The 19,208-nt window shown below is 34.4% G+C and overlaps 1 protein-coding gene across 1 annotated transcript in view; it reads right to left on the bottom strand.

Moving 5' to 3' along the window:
- Nucleotides 1-237: 237 nt before the first annotated feature.
- Nucleotides 238-19,208, bottom strand: part of PTAR1 (protein prenyltransferase alpha subunit repeat containing 1) — a 36,130-nt gene continuing 17,159 nt past the window's right edge. Inside the window, exons 4-7 of the mRNA XM_085313756.1 lie at nt 15,071-15,175; nt 11,037-11,250; nt 5,513-5,829; nt 238-4,077 (exon numbers count right to left, since the gene is read on the bottom strand). Of these exons, the coding sequence (XP_085169882.1) occupies nt 3,729-4,077; nt 5,513-5,829; nt 11,037-11,250; nt 15,071-15,175 (985 nt within the window). The 3' untranslated portion in view covers nt 238-3,728. The remainder of the gene's footprint in view (nt 4,078-5,512; nt 5,830-11,036; nt 11,251-15,070; nt 15,176-19,208) is intronic.

Raw genomic sequence — 19,208 nt, 5'->3', positions numbered from 1 at the left:
TCTGATTAGAAAAGAGAATCTAAGCTTTCTCCCTATATTAACATTTTCCTTATTTCTCTTAAAATAAGTTCTATAAAAGGTAAGTAATCAACCATTATAAACTGAAAATTTACTTTTCCACATATTAAACAACATAAGGATGTTAACTGTACAACAAAATGTAAAAGAAGTCAACAAAACACTGTAACATGCAAACATGAATAGATTAACAAGTATTAATCACAACAAATACAGGGATGGATTCCAGTAACAAGTTTATATTAGTTTGTTATTGTAGCTATTTTTAATGCTGCATGTTGCTCCAGTGGTTGTAGCATACAAAACGATTAACCAAATGCCAATGAAGTAATAGTTAATGCGCATAACAAAATTTATCACATTAAAAATATGATCCTTCCTGTTCTCATTTCAGTAGTTTCAAGTTAAATAAAAGATTTTGAGGAACAAATATATTTCTAACACAAATAAATTGCTCAAAGACTAATCCAATTAACAAAAGTTTGAATCAATTTAAATGGCACATATTACAGCACAAGATAAAATCAGTGAAGATGATGAGCTTTTTGTGAAGATGTTTACAGATGTACAAATTTTGATTTATATCAGAAGGAACCTCAAAGAGTGACAGCCTTCTACTCTACAACTTCAGTTGAATGGTTSCTCCACAAGAGGACTAAGTTAAAATGCTCTGATCTATGAAACACAAAATGACTAACATATATTACTTAACACTGTGGAGCTGTACTCAGTAACCTTTATGTATATGCCAATGCCCTGAAGCCAATTTTTTTAAAACTGCTACTTAAGTTATTTAAGGGAAAAAAAGAATAAATAGTGAGCGGTTAAAAACACTACGTTACAAAGCTCGTGGTTCCAGAATATCATACAATTCTGAGCTTTTTATAATTTATTGAAAATGTATCTTCAATGACATATAAGAGGCCTTACATAAGAGGCTTTGAGTAATTTAGCTATACATTTTCTTCTTTAGCATCACTCATACTGTTAGAAAACACGACCTGCTACAAACAGTTTATTTATTTATTTTTACTGTGTAGTTTTCTGTGTGGTAAACTGTACTCTCAAATACTTCTTAAATGTAATGAGTCTCATTGGATTAAAAAAAAAAAGAATATTTCCATCACATGTAGCTTTTAAAAACCTACAATTTGGAGTCATACTACAGCCATTAGTGTTTTGTAAATGTGGTAACTTATTAGCACTATCTCTACTCAGAATTATCAGAACACTTTCCAGGTATGAAAATGTAATACAACTCTATTCAGCTCTATAGGATCAAATCAGGTATTTGCACAAGTATGTATAACCCCTGCTAACAATTAATAGGGGCTACAAACATGTATTTGAGGGCAGCAGTTTGATCTTAAGTGTTTACGATGGAAGGATTGTCAAATTTGATAGCATAGTATTTTCATGACACAGTTCTAAGACTCTAAAAACTCCAGATTATAGTCTAGAAAAAATATATAATGGATTTCAAGTCAGATTCTGTCATAACTCTTCCAAGTTTCTCTAAAAATCTCAGTCATTCCAGCGCAAGGAGAAGAGAACACTTCTTCCCTCTACAGTTCAAGCAGTATTTCTTGTCCTATCCCCCAGTCTGCTCCTTCCTTTAATACTTTTCTGATAAACAGGTAAATTTTGCAAAGGTAAATGGCCAAAACAATTAAGTTACTAAGTAACCTAGGATGAAGAACAGATCCACAGCAAAGAACATTAGCTGACTTCACAATTTCCAGGAACATACTAGTCATTAATTGGTTATCTTTASATAAGTTAACAAAGATTATTACATTTGTTTTAACATGTGTTTTGCACACAGAAAACAACGTGCAGTCTAGTACGGATAAAAGTTCTTGTTCATTTTTCAATGGTAATAGAGACAACATCATATAATCTAATAATCCTTTCACTCCATTCCAACCCCTCCTTCCTACATGATTACATTGTTCTGTAATTAAAACAATCATTGAAGAAAAATATCCCAGAGCATCTGAAAACAAACAGCCATGTATATCCCCAGCTGTAAAGCTGCAAGCACAGATGCTCACACAGGCAAAGCTTTGCCATGAAGGTTCTTGAGTCTTACTTAGGAACTGTAAACATTACAGCATACATTTAGAAATGTATGTTAGCTATTCTGTGGCTGAAATGAGTTTATGAATGTACTAAGACCAGAGGTAGTCTATTTTCATTTTGAAATGGAAAGAGTAACTCCTATCCACCAAATTATTTTGTATTGCTGTAATTACGCATATTTCAAGCGTTCTTCTTCAAGTGGTAATTTTTTGAGTGGGCTACCTCTGTTTCCCCCTTATCGTTGCTCCCCGCCCAACAGAAACAATAGCTTGAAACTTACAGTCAAGAGGCACTTTGGGCAGGACAAACATATAACATTTTGGCAAGGACTTTAGCTTGAATATCTAATCCCCTCAGCAAGTAGTATCTGTTTTGAACAGAGGTAATGATGCCATTGCACAAAATTCTACAGCTGTACAATATTTCTGCACTGGGTCTTTGGATCACCACAATTCCATTAGTGTAGAAGTCCCTTAACTAGGTAAATTCTAAGGAAATTACAAAATAATCCACCCATGTTTAATTCCATGGGAATAGAAATTTGTATATCAGATTCCCTTAACATTTACAGTTATGTAAACAGAACTATATGGTTGAAGAAAGAAGGGCCAGAAAATACCCCAAACCCTAAAACTGAGGCTCTAAARAAGAATAAAAGGGAAGAGATAGCTCCTTGCTGCTTTTTTTTAACTGTATAGTTTCAATGACCAATCAGCAGAATTACTTTTTGCCTTATCCTCTATTGGATTTGCACAATCCTGGTTCATGTACGACTTACAGATATCTGATTTAGCAGGCTGCAATTCTGTAGTGTACACAAYACATTCAGAAATGTGTGTCAAGTGTCATTAACTCTGGATTGCTGAGGTAAAATAAATAAATAAATACAAAGTAGGAAATGATCATAAAGATGTCTGAAGAAAAATGTTTCCAATATAGTTCTGACTGTGAATGCGTGTGTGCATGCATGTGTGAGGAAGAAAATTTTCCTGCTTTTAAGAATTTTAACTTTATAGACTTTCATATGAAACGTATGTGATAATAAGCAAAAAATCCCCAAATTATAATAATAGCGAGCATGACTGCAATACTATTAACGGACACTGGAAGAAGAAACATTGCAGTCTGGTCTTCTATCAAAGACTGCTAATACAAAAATAATAGCCCTCGCTGAACAAAGCCTGAACCCAATAAGGTTTTGTAAGATACTAGCAGGATCTACTACAGTAAAGAGGAACAAAATGGAAACAGTTTAAGCCGATACTGACAGATCCTTCTGTTTCTTTTCAAGACACTCCACCTGTTTCAAAAGCATTTCAGACTCTTTTCTTAAAGCCAAATTATTCAGAGTCCATTTTAATATAGAAGTTAAAAAATAGGAAAATAGTATGATAGGAAGCTGCCACAAGTAGAAAGAGAATGATTTTTAAAAGGATTAAAGATAGCAAAATAGTATGCTAGTTCTTTATTAGAGTGACAGACATCTAACTCTGAATATGAACTTTAGCATTGACCATTAAAAGTGAGAATCACATGGTTAGCTAACACTTGCAATCAAGACATGCATTTGTGTCTGAAAAGAGAATATTGCACTATAAGAATCACCCTGCAGGCTTTGAACTTTTCCTTCACTGACCTAAAAAAGTAACTAACCATTTTCGATATGCAGTAGCAAATCTGATTTGATCCACGTCTCTACAAGTTGACAAAACTTTGTCAATGAACCTGTATTCCATTTCGGGGCCAAGGGAGTCCTGCATAGGGGCACGCTTCAGACGTTTTGTTTCTTGGGTATAACCTTGCTTGCTGCTGGATTCATTCAAACCATCAACATCCATAGCATGTGCCAGGTGACTGGTCGCAGGACTGGGTTGTGAACTATTCAAAGTTTCATCACTGCTGTCCACAGATGACACCACCACATTTAGAAGAGGAATTTTGTTGTGTAGGTGGTGCTGAAGGTAGAATACACGCCTTCTTCAGAGAAAAAGAAAGGAAGAAAGAAAGAAAAAGTCATACACTGAATATAATCTACTGCCGTTGCTGAACATATTTATATTAAATGTCAGTTTGCCATACCATCAGATTTTCCCACAAACACAGTAAATTCCAGCTTACTGAAAGCAGATAGAGAGTGTGCTAGCTTCAAGTTTAACAAACGGAAATGAATCCTTGCATTTCTCTACGTCTAGCTCAGAAGTAAAAATTACACCACTATCCAACCAACGGTATCTCAAATATCTTTTAAGGAACTGCGAAGTTTACTATTTTCCTTCCAAACGGCTATTACTGCACAAAATCCACTAGCACAGTTCACATGCTACAGACAAGCTCAGAGGCACCATGCACTCAGTTACTTGATGCCAAAGTGAAGATAAGCAGTATAGGCAAAGGTGAGAAACATGTGCTGTTGCTGTCTATGCTAAAATGGTTCCAAAGCCATTCCTTCCAAACAGGAAGACTTTTTTTTTTCCTCTATTTCCAGAACAGATTTCATCTAGGATCGTCAAAAGCATTATGTATCATGYACAGATTCCTGCTATCTCAATGCGCCTGTAATCCTATGATGTCTGATCTCTGACTGAAACCTGACTGAAAACTGTATCAAAAAATATCTGTATTTTGGCATCAGAAGTCATCAGTGTAGTTTCTCTGTTCAGCATAGAAAACATCTGTCAATGAAATGGATTTAACTGTGAAAGCAACCGTTGCATGTGTATCACAGCAGTTTCTCCCTCAGCCTCTTTCTGTATTTACCACACAGTTGAAATGTGATCCTATAAATGACGARTCCTGAATTTAAGAAACAGAACAGATTTTGTACTTGGAAAAGGTACAAAACTACTTCATGCAACATACACTTTTCGTAGAAGGTTTGGGTAACATATCAGCACACATCCAAAAGCATAGCTAGAGTGAGCCAGGTAACAAAACACTACGCTGAGAGAGAGAACCAAACACAAAAATATGTTATGTATTCATTCATTTGAATGGAATGAAGGAAAAAAAAAAAAAGGCTTAGACAATGCTGCTACTACCTATCCAGGGATGAATACCCAGCTGGCAATATGGAGGTTTTCTGCAGTTGATGCATCTTTTGTCTATCTTTTGTCCTTTTAAATATTAAGTGTGAGGAGGTTGATTAACAGTAAGGATGTCTCTGGCACCAGCTGCCCTCTAGAGGGAGGGACACAAGGAGCTTAAGCCTACAAGGTGCTTAAGCTCAATCAAATTATCCATTCAATAGCTCTGGAAAAGGTTCAAGAGAAAAATAAAAGGCTCAGGATACATTAGATTAGAAGTCTGTTAATGAGCAGTACATTTTAAGTTCAGAACAACTATATTTCTGAAAACATTAGGCAAAGAACAATCCAATAATCAGAACAACACTCTTTTGACAAAATCCTCTTACCTATGACACCACAAAGTTTCATGCCCTGGATAAGTATCAATTAAATCAGTGCAGAGTTCTAACTCTTCGTTTAAATGATGGGGGAGATCCATGCTCTGTTCTTCTGCACAGGCAGCCTCTCCCACTTCACCTTCCTCCTCCTTTTGAAGGCTAGGGTTTTGCTCATTTATCATTTGTTTTTGTACTAGCATATTATTGTCAGGCATAGTTCTGCCTATCAAGGACTTCAGCAAGAACTGGCGGTAATGAAATCCGCTATGGTCTGAAACATGTGTGGATACCCAATATTTAGTGGAAGAAAGTTCATCAAGAAGAACCTGAAATAAAAAGCAGTAACAGTAGCCAATCAGTATACAGGAGTAATTTATCAATACATTCCCAGACTGAGGTTCTCTCTCCACTGAATTTCTCAGAACTTACAGTCACTGTGATAATGGTTTTAGAACAGACACAAAGAAAATAAATAATCCATCATCCTTGTCCACTATGCCCTGACAGACACGTAGGCATCCCTGAACAAAAGCACTTGCACTTTCTCCAAACCTTGAAAAGGTAGGAGTCTCAGAAACGTTCCCACAGGATCAATTAGAAAAAAAAAGAAAAAGAAAGAAAAAGAAGAATAGAARGAGAAATAGATATTGATTTAAAATCTCAAAGTGGCTAGGAATAAAGATCATTTTAAGAGAAGTAAAAGGTTCACCAAACTACACTGAAGATACCAGGTAAAGGATTTTAAATTTTTCCTAGTGAATGATGTATGTCAGAGAACAGGGACTGTTTAAAAAATAAAATAAAATAAAAAAGAGGAGGGAGAAATTTAAAATAATTTATACCTTCATTTTCCAATAAATAATTTATAATATAAGTCCTAGAACCTGTGGAACACAAGACTATGTCTATAATTGCATTGCTTGACTTAAAATAGCTAATGAATTAACTCCCAGAAAGGCTTTCAGATGAACTGTGATGAATTCCTACAGTGTTGCTGCCCACGCATTTATAAAGTATTTGTTACCAAATAATTTTCATTAGGATTTTTTTAAGCCTTCAGAATAACTAGAATTTATTTCTAGGAAGACATAAAAGCCTAGTTACTGGACAAAGCTTACTTTACTTTTTTTTCTCTTCTTACTAGAGCTAATGGATATACTATTTAAAGGACTTAATCTCTTTCTTCATATTGCTCCTGTTTTTCATTTACTTCTATGGACTCTAGAAATAACCTTACTGGCATTTTTTCTAAGCTGCCTCCTTCACTTAATAGTTTTGATACAAAGAATGTTTCACAGGTAGAACACAGGTCGAAGTACTTCTTTTTTTCTCCTGAGCACAACAGAGACAGCCTCCTGGAAATAAACCATGTCTATTCTAAAAGGTATTAGAGCAAATACAAGCAGTATAAATAGCATCTGAGACACTCAGTAGCCTTTCTTTGTCTTGACAAGAGATCAGCACCATCTTCCTTTTTCATATCAGCAAACTGCTGTGCACTATAAAGATACCACACGTATCTCTCAAGGAAGCAAAAATTCTCCATTTTCAGTCCTGCACTTTAAGTCATGTGACCAGCTTCTCTCTTCCCAAAAGACCTGAAGTTACTATCTTAAGTTACTGAACACTACTATTTTAAGATTCTACTAAAAACAACTGAAAACTGAAGAAGTATATGACAAAAATCAAACCAACCTTTATTCAGCTATTAAACACATAATGTGCAACTTAGTTCTTCGAATTACCTGATTTATTTGACTGATACGTTTTAAGCTACAATGTTAGAGGGGTGCATTGTGATTATGCATTTTAATTACTTCTATAAAATAGGGTAAAGGATTCCCAGCATTAAAACACCACTTTTAGAAAAGCAGGACAGAAAAATTCTATCAAATCTTTGGAGATCTACTAATAAAACAAAAAGGCTCTCCTCTAGGAATCTCAGAGGTTCAGTAATGGTGAAGGATGCTCTGAAGAACTAGAGGACTGAAAATTTGTTCTTAAAAAGAATTACTAATGTCTGACTTTAAATTAAAATAGCTTTTTTTWWAAAAAAAATGTCAACAGTTATCTTCATTTTAACAATAAATAGAACAAGTCCTTTATTATTTTTCCACGAATCAAACAGGAAATAACATGAAAACATCTCCTTCTCCATCACTGACATCTCTTTCAAAGACTTTCTTTTATTTGAGGTGCTAAATAGAGTATAATGGAATCCATATCCTGCTGCAAAGTGCACTCTGTGAACTTCTCTCTCAAACTTCTGGATTTTTGTTCCCTCTTAGACCCTTCCTCCCTCTACCCCTTTCTTTTTTAAGRTGGTAACCACCACAAACTTCCTCTTCAATCTTGGACAATACATGAAAAGGGAGCCCAGTTAGGGAAAAATGTTCATATAATGAGATAAATAAGTCAGCCTCCTCTCATATAAAAAAATCAGGAAGCTGTGGTGGTCCAGTCACTCCAGCAAAAGTCGAAGACTTTCTGGGAATGACTACAGGAAAAAAACTTACTTTGTATCTTATGGCATACTTATGTGTTCAGGATAGCTCACAAGACTAAGTTGTCTTAGTTTAAAACAGACAAATCTTAACTTAGATTAAAGAAAATGCTTTTTTCACATTCTTTTTGAAGTACACCCTGTTTTTTGCTGAAATACTTCTCCAGCATGTCAAGATGCACTTGAATTTTCACAGACTATACTGATACTACTAATTCTGGTTCGCCAGCTAATTATGTGTTTACGTATTTGTAGGTTCTTCCAGCCCATGTCTTCCCCATTAGCTAACAGCACTGTCATGTGAGACAACATAAAAATTTAACTAAAGTGTTTTAGCCTTTTATGATGCATGTACTCCAACAATAGAAGGATTAGATTGATTTAGAATAATCCATTCTTGATAAACACAAAATGAATATTAATATTATTCAAAAACTATGTAAACCTGGTAAAATGATTCAAATATTGCAGGAAAAACAAGTTGAGATGTCTAYATTTAAACAAGACAGAATACTTTACTATCTAGTGTAAGAATCAGAAAACAGTATTTTGTAAGAAAATCTTCATATAGGGCCTAACTTTCCACTCCTTTATTTCACATATTTTTCCTAGAGGAAGAGTCCCACCCAGTTTGAACTGAGTTTCAAACTGCTTTGGTTCTAGAAGTAGGATTACACACTAGGACTACAAAAACAAACAAACAAACAAAAAACCTCAATCCTTCCAAAACCAAACAAGCAATCCCCCCCCCCCCCCCCAACTTCAGGCAACCTTCAGAAATAAACTCAAAAGCAAAAAGTCTTCCCTCTGAGGCARTTTGACAACTTTGTAATTGGTAAACCTATTTTAGAAGTTTCAATGATTATACAACATATCCAATATTTTGGCAGGCACCTATTCTCTTGTACACATGTAATAAAAATGCCTAAAAGAAAAAAGAAATCAGGTAAGGTTCATATGCTAACAACAACATGGACTTAAATAATAAAGGTTCTTCCAATCTGAGGCAAACTTCACAGAACTAAATGACTGAAGAGTCGCAGTAATTGTTTTATTGGTCTTTTTTTCATCGTAGGTCTATTTTTCATCTCAATGACCTTTACAGTTCTTTTCAGATACTTAGACACAAAACTGGCTGATGATGCAAAATGAAACACTAAGCAAGAAGAAATCTTTATATATTTGTGAAAATCAGTTATGTTCTTTTTCCTTATTTTCCTTAATTCCTTTTTCTTCCACTCGTTCTCCCCCCATACCAAATCATGCAAATACTCACTTTCTGTCTTTTAAAAACTCCCTAGAAAAATACTGGATCTAAAAGTTATCAACAAAACTATCATCTTTTATGTTCCACACTGTTCCCTAGTTTTCCTGCAATCCAAGCATGTAATACAAGCTTATTTGAGAAGATGTATCAGTGTTGTGGAAAAGTATGGAATCAACACGGGGAATCTGCCCAATGGGTTAAACACATTATTCCATGAGCAGTGATAATAGTGAAATATTGCCAAAGGCTATGAAAGCCAGTTGGATGAAAATAGACAGAACATTCACTTCCTTAGTAACGAGGACAAAGGAGAGATCAGTAGGGGAACTGAGATGGCTGCCAAGGCACACAGTCTTGTGAGTGATCTAATAAATCTAAAACATTTCCTACATAGCCATGCTTGTAACCTGTCATTATACAAAGCATTCACAATTGCCAATGAATAAAATCAGACAAATTCTGAGTCTGAAAAGAGTTACTTCTATCAAGTTGCTATTCTTTCCTTTATTCAAATCATTAAAGAATAACAGATGCAAAAAGCACTCGAGATGTTGTCCTTACCTTCAACCTACTGTCAACTAGAAGATAAAGCAATTGAACTTAATTAAAAGTGCTAACATTTTTTCTGTTCCTTCTTTTTCCTTTTTAATAGAGATATCAAAGATTAACGCAAAAGTCCTTATTTCATATAAMCAGATCTCTAACCCAAGATTTCTAACCTCTACTCTATCCTGATCCAGTAATTCTTCTGAATTTTCCATAACCACCTTTCATACAAACTTACTTCGCTGATAAGACCTGATTCTGGGCTGTCTCTGTCAGAACCTAGAACATTCTTTCCATTTACCACTAAACTCAAAGCATTACTTTTAATATTTGCCAGTTAACAATAGGAAACATCAGCAAAAYAACTGCCATCCCTAGTAGTGACCAGTCAATAACACATGAAAAGAATGGCTCTGCAGACTCAACAACTGCCTAAAAATTCCTTTCTTAATCCCACACTATATTTATATATAGTGGCAATATATAGGCTAAAAGCCACGATTTCTGGTCAAAGTGAGAGTAACGGCCCCAGCCTAATATAAATAGTGAATTCTCCTAACAGCTTAGAAACCACAATATTATCAAACTGCCTAGATCATGTCACATCAATTAATTCTACTTAAMACAGGTGTCTGAATGTTTTAGATGTTACCATGTGACTTGAAATTTTTCCCATTGCATAATACATCCCTGCTGAAGCTGAAATAGCACTCATGCATAAGCTCTGCCAAAAGATGCTCTTGGAGCTAAAGAAAYCAGTTATAAACACAATTATGCTTTCTCTAAAATTCCAACTGTTTTCCTAACATTCAATATTCTGACACCATAAGGAAGTGGAATAAAGGGAGCACAACAAGAAATCACATTACACAATGAAAACAGTATCTGTCACATATTATTTTTCTATTAGGAACTTCAAGTTCAGCACTAGAGATTTAATGTTCAGCTGTCCCTTCTTTTTTTTTTCAGCTCCTATAGTCCTATCTACCATCTACCAATTAATTAAAACCAACAGCTGGGCAGAAGCTGCACTGGCAAGAAAAATCCAAAATAGCACTCACTGCTGCAGTATTTTGCCCAGTCTTTTAAAAATTCCCATCTGCCTGTGCTAGCTTGAAACAATACTCTCCCTCCACGTCATAGACCTGCTTGGCAAACCACTTAAAAAAAAAAAAAAAAAAAAAAAACTTAATACTTTATTCATTATTGTATTATACCTTCACAGTCAGTTTTCCCAAGTGCTGCAAAACCCAGATGCGATGGGACCAGGCATTGTAGTTGCTTGGGTATCTCCCAGCAGCTTCAGAGCAGACATCCATTTCTTCCTGCACTATTCGGTGAATTCTCTCCACAGGTGCTGCTCCCAAATTTCCTTTAGTCACAAGAGTGGGTAAGGAGTTTTCCTGAATTAGCTGTTGCAGCACCCATCGTCTGGTTAAATGGTGTACAGCGTTAATGATATGAGCAGAATTTTAAGGGGGAAAAAAAAAGTTTTCATTTATATTGATCAAGCAAGCTTTACTGAGATTTATTTCTTTATTTGAGCTAAGTTGTAACTACAGGCTGAATAAAAAAAGAAGTAAACAATMATCTGAGCTATTCTCATACTGCAAGCTATTGCTTTACAAACACAGTCCACAGTAACCTACATTTCCAGCTGTATTTCTACTTGTTCACCCACTCTAAGTTGTCACAGCTACTTATAGCATACCAAAAGAAAAGGAAATAGCATATTTAGGAAAAATACTGCTAGAACTGGCTGCATGTGATTTCTGGAAAGCACCCTCTTCAGTCACTTATGTAACATTATAACCAAGTTTTTTAAAAAAAAAAAGTCAGAAAAAGTGGTTCAAAAACTATTTATTTGCACTTCATGTTTACTTTTAATATGTGTCAGTACTACTCAGAGCAAGCAAAATTAACTTCTGTACATTAAGAGGAGAAAGAAAATGCAACAAGATTGAAGTCTTTAAGGATTATGGTATAAATGAAACAAATATTTTTACTACTGAATCATATACATCTGATTTGAAGTCACTGAGACAAATAGTGATTCCTATAAGGCTTTTTATTTTGGATTTATTTTTAGTTGTTTTTTTTTAAAAAACGAAAAATGCATTTTGAGAGGTGTCTTCAATACTGAGCAAAATGTGTATTGGCAAAATCCTCACAAAACTAGAAAGGATCATAGTCATTAAGACTTTCAAACAGTAGCATGTGTAAAGAAAATGGCTATGGGACCCCTCCCAGGAAGCCTCTGGAAAGCTGGACATCCTTTGGATCGTGAATCCTTCCCCCTTCCCCTATTTTGTACTGGTTCACAGCAATTTCAGAAATAGCAACAGATACTTTCAGAAAGATGGCAACTTTTAGGCAAAAAAAAAAAAAAACTTAAAATTACGATAAATTAAATTTAAAAGAATTCTGGCAATCCATCTGCTTTTTCTCCTSTTTGAAAGCATTTACAATATTCCTGTTCTTTAGCATTATTATATGCTTTTTTATAATGTGTTCTTTTTTAAATTTCAGTTAATCATTAGCACAATTTAAACTGAAAGACAATAGTGAGAATAATTTACTGGGATGCAATTTTTGAATTGATCGCTAGCCTCAGCAGAAGTGAAAAGCAGTGGATTCAACCAGCATTCACGCACTAGATTCCTGTATAGTATTCACTTGAACTAAAGATAGAGAGCCAAACAAATCATGCTCTTTGACTGTTACATGATTTTATTTTTTGAAATGAACCATAATTTTGCAGACTTATTGTTTGTCCTTTAAAAATGTTTTTAATCCAAACTTGACCACTTAGTATTTCTGAACTTCAGTTAGCAGATATACAAGAAATGAGAAATTCTAAAAACATTTAAGCTGGGGAATTGAATAGAAAGTCCTTCTTTTTTTAAGAAAAGGATAAGTATTATTTAATTAATACCAATTTTTGGAAGATCATAAACTAAAAGAGATAATGAAAGACAGTTTATTTTAATCCTAAAATTATTTGTTTCTTAAACTAAGGACTGTTTATAAAACAAGGAATTTGGATAAATGAGAAATASAGATTTTTTTTAAAAAAACACAAGACTTCATTGTCTCTGATTATGACAAAAATACAAAGCCAAGTCCAAGCTACTTTCTAGACTTTTCCATGGAAAAAAAGAACACCAAGATCTATCTCAGAATATTTTTAATATATCTCTTTGGTATCTGTTATATATCATTGTGTTATTTCAGAGGTTTTAAAGACATTTTTTGCTCTAACAAATTTGGAGAAAAGAAATATGTTTTTTTTCTTTCTCTGCACGTATGTTCCCATTACTATTACTTAAAATATAGCATGCTTCAGAAATGTCTTGGTTTAGGCAAAATGTATCTGAGAAGCTCAGTTTCTGGAATTTCAGTAAATGAATGCAGGATTATTTGATGACAATTGTGCAATCAGTAAATATACTGACCATTTATGCACAAGATCTACATAAAACTTCAAAACAGTAATGAGTTGCAAAATGCAGTGCACAACATATATGGTAAACTAACAGATGCTTGGACAGTGATATTGAGTGTACGTACCATGTATAAGAAAAGGGATTTGAATATATGTTACTGTATTTAATTGCTCAATTCAATTCTTTTGCAGTTCTGTTTGCAATTTGGTAGCATAYGGTAATACAAAATACTAAATAGACCACTACGATGATGCAGAAAATATTCTTGCACAGTGCGTTTTCTAACATGTACTATTAATCATGTTCAGGATAACCAAATCTGAACCAAGTACTTGTAAAATCCATTCCCAAATCCCCTTTTTTGTTTTGATCARTTACGAGAAAGAGCAACTAATTACAACAGGAGTAAAAATATTCCCATTTTAGGATTGTATAGAACTTAYAGGCAGAAGTTTTTATTATTTTTAAGATATAAGGATACATTAAGAACTTACAATTCTGATTAATTTAACAAGAATGTATTGTTGATCAAAATATACAYACTGCACCAGGTTCAGCATGAGTTACATGCTGAAATTCATTTTCCAATGTTGGCTACTACATAGGTAGGGCTAAACGATGGTAAAGTGCATAGTTTTTCTCCTCTCATTATTTCTACATGCTCCTTTTGCTCCACACAATGCAGTCAGGCAGCATGAGYAAGTTGGATATGATAAAAAGCAGTTGGAGAGCAACAAAATGAAAAGTCAAGAGTGCAAAAATTCATTAACTTTGTTGCTATATCAACACTATTAAGAAAMAATAAACATAAATTATACAGGTGCTTGTAAGGTAAATAGAATGTAATGCATTTTACATTACTAAGTTTTATGTTAAAATTCAGAATTATGTCCCTGCACACATAAGAGTTTACCAGTAACTCACACTTCCAAAAATTTGTATGTTATGAGTAAGACTGAAGCTTTATTTAATTCTCAATAAAACCTGAATCCACTGATGAGCTACCAACTTCTTGTTGTTCTAACACTGGACACAGTGTGAACTGTGTTTCTAATGTATTACATTCAAATCTCTTGAAAGCTGTCTATGAAAGGATGAATTATTTTGTTGAAATATATAAAAAATATGCAGATAGCAAGAATTTTTATTACAAAGTTGAACAATATAGATATACTTTACTCATTTGGGGTACAGGTATTTTATATACAGTCAATCGCAACTGAGATAGCTTCATGCATTTGAGCAATAATGGAGTTATCTTTGCAAAAAAGATGCTTTGTTATTTCAATGCTCATTTTGACTTAATGATATTTCATATGTTAGACATGACAAAAATAAATTCGCCACACCAAAAAGACCATAATGGAATAGAAAAGAGTCCAACTTCAGTTAAAAAATTAACCGTTTATTGTATTTCTGGAATGTCTGTAAGCAATCAATATGATACTAAATTGATATATGTTGGGGAGGGAACAACAATGCTCAAATGGTCATTCTTACGTGAGTCAGAATTCTCAAAYTGAGAATTTTAGGTGCTGCAAGAAATGACAAACCATTAGGAAAAGAGCAATCCTCCCCCTCCAAAGTTGTATTAAAAATATGCAACATAAAAGAATGCATATTATTTTAGCTAAAGTACAAAATATAGAAAGGTATCTTCAAAAGCCAAAACACTCAATTTTATGGCTGGATCAAAGAATCTGCTCTATTTCTAGATGTCCTTCGTCTATCACTCTCCCCGACAGAAGGAAAGCTGAGGAAAAAGGTTTGTATTTTGGGAATAGTACAAGGCAACAAAAACAAACCTATGAATCCACGTTTCTGGACTCTTTGGAAACTTGGTTAACGCCAGTTTTCCAAGATGCAAATCTTTAAGTGGATTTAAAGTGCCAGACAGTATTAATTCTTTCCTACAAAAGATAAAATAAATTTGTATGAATAAAAAATGTAACCCAAAACCAAAAGACAAATCCCAGTTACAAACAGAATGGCATTTCCTTTGTAGTATAATACTACTTTACTATTAAACTACAAGATAAAGAGCCCTCAGTGGATTAATCCATTCCATTATATCAATTACACCCTATTCAACTAGTCTCAACAAAAATAAATCAAAAAACTGTATCTTAACCTGAACACACACAATCTTTTGATTCCCAAATCTAAGCAAAGATTGAGAGAGTAAACTGTATTTGAGTATTTGTATATTATCTGCATACTCAAAAAGCATCTCAGTAACACAAGCTACCTTTTTTGGATAAACAACTTCAATATAGGGTTGTATACATGATTAAATATTATTTGAAAGTAGGCCCTTAAGTCACTCTGTACACCTGAAACACAGTCATTCTTCCATGCAGCCTCCTCTTTTCCTCTTTTTTTCTCTCTATGCACAGTTTTAAGTACGATTCAAGGTATGATATCAAGGATACTTAAATTTAGAGGAAGGGAAAAATATGTTAAATGTCTGTACTATGTTTTAAGCCTTACCAGAAAAGCAAATGTACTCAAATGTGTAATTTGTAAATCTGCTTAAAAATAATAATAATAGTAATTCAAAGTGAAAAGTCCAAATTTTCTTTTCTTTTTTTTTCTTTTTTTTCTTTTTTTTTAATGAAACTCCTTGCCCTAAATCCTTCGTCTTTCTAGGTTAATTTGAACTCTTATTGCCCTTCCTAAGTGTATTTTTAGACACTTTCCTGTCATCCTGCACTCCAAAGAAATTAGTCTCCATATCCCATTTTCCAATCTAGCAGATAGCTACTSTGAAGTGAAGATGAGAACTGGTACAGTGAATTTCAAAGCTTCCACACATAGGCAACACAGAATTCCCAGAACCTCCAAGTCARAATAAAACACATAATACGGTTTTAAAGTTATGGACTTAGCTGCAYAAATAATTTGAAATAGTCTTTTGATGTGAATATTTACTGCCATTATCTGCTTTGGATAGCCGTGCAGGGTTCATTCATTTGTTTTCAATAGGATCTAAATAGTCACAGACCCACTCTGTTAGGTTTGGCTATGCATTGCTTTAATTGAACTGCTACTCACCCATAGACCTAGAAGCTAACGGTGGCAACAGTAAGATTAAGCAAAGCATTATTTCAACGCAAGGAAAATGATTATGTGTATACAATGCCGTTATTGACTAAAAGATGATTCCAGAGAACACAATGGGGGTGGTAGCCTAGACACATTTGTAGCTTCTGAATGAATGGTTGAACAAATTCATAAGTAGGTTTTGCTCCTGATTTCTAGTGAAGTCAGTAGAGAACTGCCAGAAGAGATCAGAAAATATAGTTACTGGGACATCCATTTTTATCTGAATCAAGAACCAGCAGACTGATGTTTTTATTAGGTGCAAAGTAGAAAATCCTGGTATCAGCCAGGAATGGCAGATTGACCAGACTGTTCAGGCACTACACAGTCTCAGTGCTTTGCCATTGTGAAACAGTCTAGAGAACGACTCAGGGAACAGAAGTACTAASAGAGGAAGAAAGAACTGGCCTAATTCTGTAATAAAAAAAGGTGACATTTTGCTAAAAATCATCAACCGCATAAATGAAGAAAAAGTGGCCTACATTATTTAAATTTAAAACAAATATAGGCACACATTTAACACAGATGGAGATAACCAGGCAGCTACCTCTCAAGATGTAAACTCTTGGTGGAAATATTGTTCTTCCTATACGAAAGTATAATCTGATAATAGGCTCACACATATTTATTCTTCAACTTTCCAAAACTTAGAGCAAATTTAAGAATATTATAAACAAGATTCAGTTTCACTGCTGCAGCAGAGAAGTAGTTTTTAGTTTAACAGGTCTTTATACATGAGCTCCTCCTATACACAAATAAGCTGTTTCAGGCACAGGTATGACTAAAGTATTACATACCCCCAAAGAGCACAGGCTCCTTAAGTGAACATCTAATGCAGGATATACAATTTCCATCTCACTTTTTGCCATGTGAACCATGSTTAATTCTTCAGCCTTCAGAATTATAGCTCACATAGAAAATAATCTGAACTGCTTTTCAATTGCCTCAAGTTTTCACTGATATCTTTTAAGCCATTGATATCTTATGGGAAAATGTTTGACTTTCAGAGCTTCTTGTTATCTGATGTCCATTAACCTTTGATCAATTGTATCTTTCAGCAAGTGTATCAGCAAGAAAAATCATATACGCAGTACTCTGCACACATTTCTGTGACAATTCCTTCAGTAACTTACATACGGATTTTAGTCATTTTAGCTTGGAATATTTTTCAACTTTCAAAAACTGAACATAACTGAAATAATGATAAATGGTTGCAAATGTTTGTTCCTCTTGTTGCCTATTCAGTATAAACAGATTATTTTGTTGATTAGCAAGATTTTGTCTCTCTTTTTTCCAAGTAGCTTTTAAGTTTCGTTTGAGTTCTACAAAAAATTACATGTCTTACACTCCCCAGCATGCTTTGCTATGCTATATAATTAGTTCTTGCTCAGTTCTCATGGTTCCAGTTATATTTGCTGCCCTCCTATGTCTTCCTAATTATTTTTAATTAAAATAAATAAATAATACACAAACCTTTACAGGCAAGTTTTAAGTGTTTAGAATATCACCAAAGTCAAGACAGGTTATCTGTTCCTAGCAGGCAACAGAATCTAAGTTTTACCTTCTGCTGCGCATCATTAACCAGGCAAAATCTCTTTAATAGTTAGTTGGGTCCAAGTGTTCATTAGCCTTCACCTCTATTACATTAGAGTTCCTCGCTCTGCTGAGTCCCATCTGCATTCCTACAAAGACATTTCCTTTTCCTACTTTCAAACAACTCTTTTCCTGTCTCTCTAGATTCAATGCTGTTGGGTCTTTTGTGACCTGTGAAGTTCTCAGTTACAAAAATCTAGTAGAGAACTGAACACAGGAAACAGRGATTATCTCAGCCTAAAATGAAACAATACTATACAGGCAGCACTCTACAGGAAGGGTTGCTGTTACAGAATTTTGGTAAATAATTGCATTTTTGGGTTTTTAGGGTTCCTAGAGTCCATTACACTTCCTCCACTCCAGATAAAATGAGGAATTTGAATGTGGAGAATGTAAGACAGATCTGATACAACAAAGACCTGTTGAGTAAATTTAAAATATTCTACTGCAAGCAGAGTGCAAATTGCAAACAATTATGCTCCCAGCTTATTCTAACTCACTGTAAGGTCATACCTTGCACATCTGTCTGGAACACAGTCTATCTTCCACACTGTGACTCAATATACCAGAAACATCTGGCTAGCTTGATCTGTAATCTGGTGACAATTTAGTAGGCATTTCATAGAACAGAAGACAGGATGCAGTGTTTCAGCTGAGGTCATGCCACTTAATGGTACCTAGCTTTCAAAAGAGCCAGCTCCCAGCAGCAGCCTAAATCAGTATAGTTTTAGATTCAGTGTAGGTTTAGATTCAGCTACCCTAACTTTGGGTAGGGTAGACTAAACAGTATATTCCACAACTGTTAATGGATGGCTGATACAACACCAGGTTCTCTCTGAACACTACACAGCTGCTTCAAAGATTTAAATGTCACAGAACAGAAAACAATCCTTACTCATATCCCAGAATACTTGTATTCAATGTGCAACTTTAGACTAYTCATCTGATGTATGTCCTACTAAACTCTTTCAGTTGTCATACAGAAAAAAAGCACTGACTAATAAGGATGGACAATACAGTGGATGCATTTTCAAAAAAAAAAAAAACCACTAAAATAAAAACCTAGATTCAGTTCTAAGTACCAACAAGATAACATTTACACATGCTGTTGATTTCATTTCATCACTCTATATCTATATGGCAGCATATCAAGGGTACACTTTTTCATGATAGTAAGGTCTGTGTTATCACCTTCACACCCCTTTCCTTAGACCTGAGACAACTGAAAAATAAGGTCACAGTGCAATC

Source organism: Rhea americana, unplaced genomic scaffold, assembly GCF_003343005.1.
Source record: "Rhea americana isolate MKP2758 unplaced genomic scaffold, rheAme1 scaffold_11, whole genome shotgun sequence".
Taxonomy (NCBI): domain Eukaryota; kingdom Metazoa; phylum Chordata; class Aves; order Rheiformes; family Rheidae; genus Rhea; species Rhea americana.
Note: the sequence above shows the minus strand (reverse complement) of the source record. Positions and strands in the feature narration are given on the sequence as shown.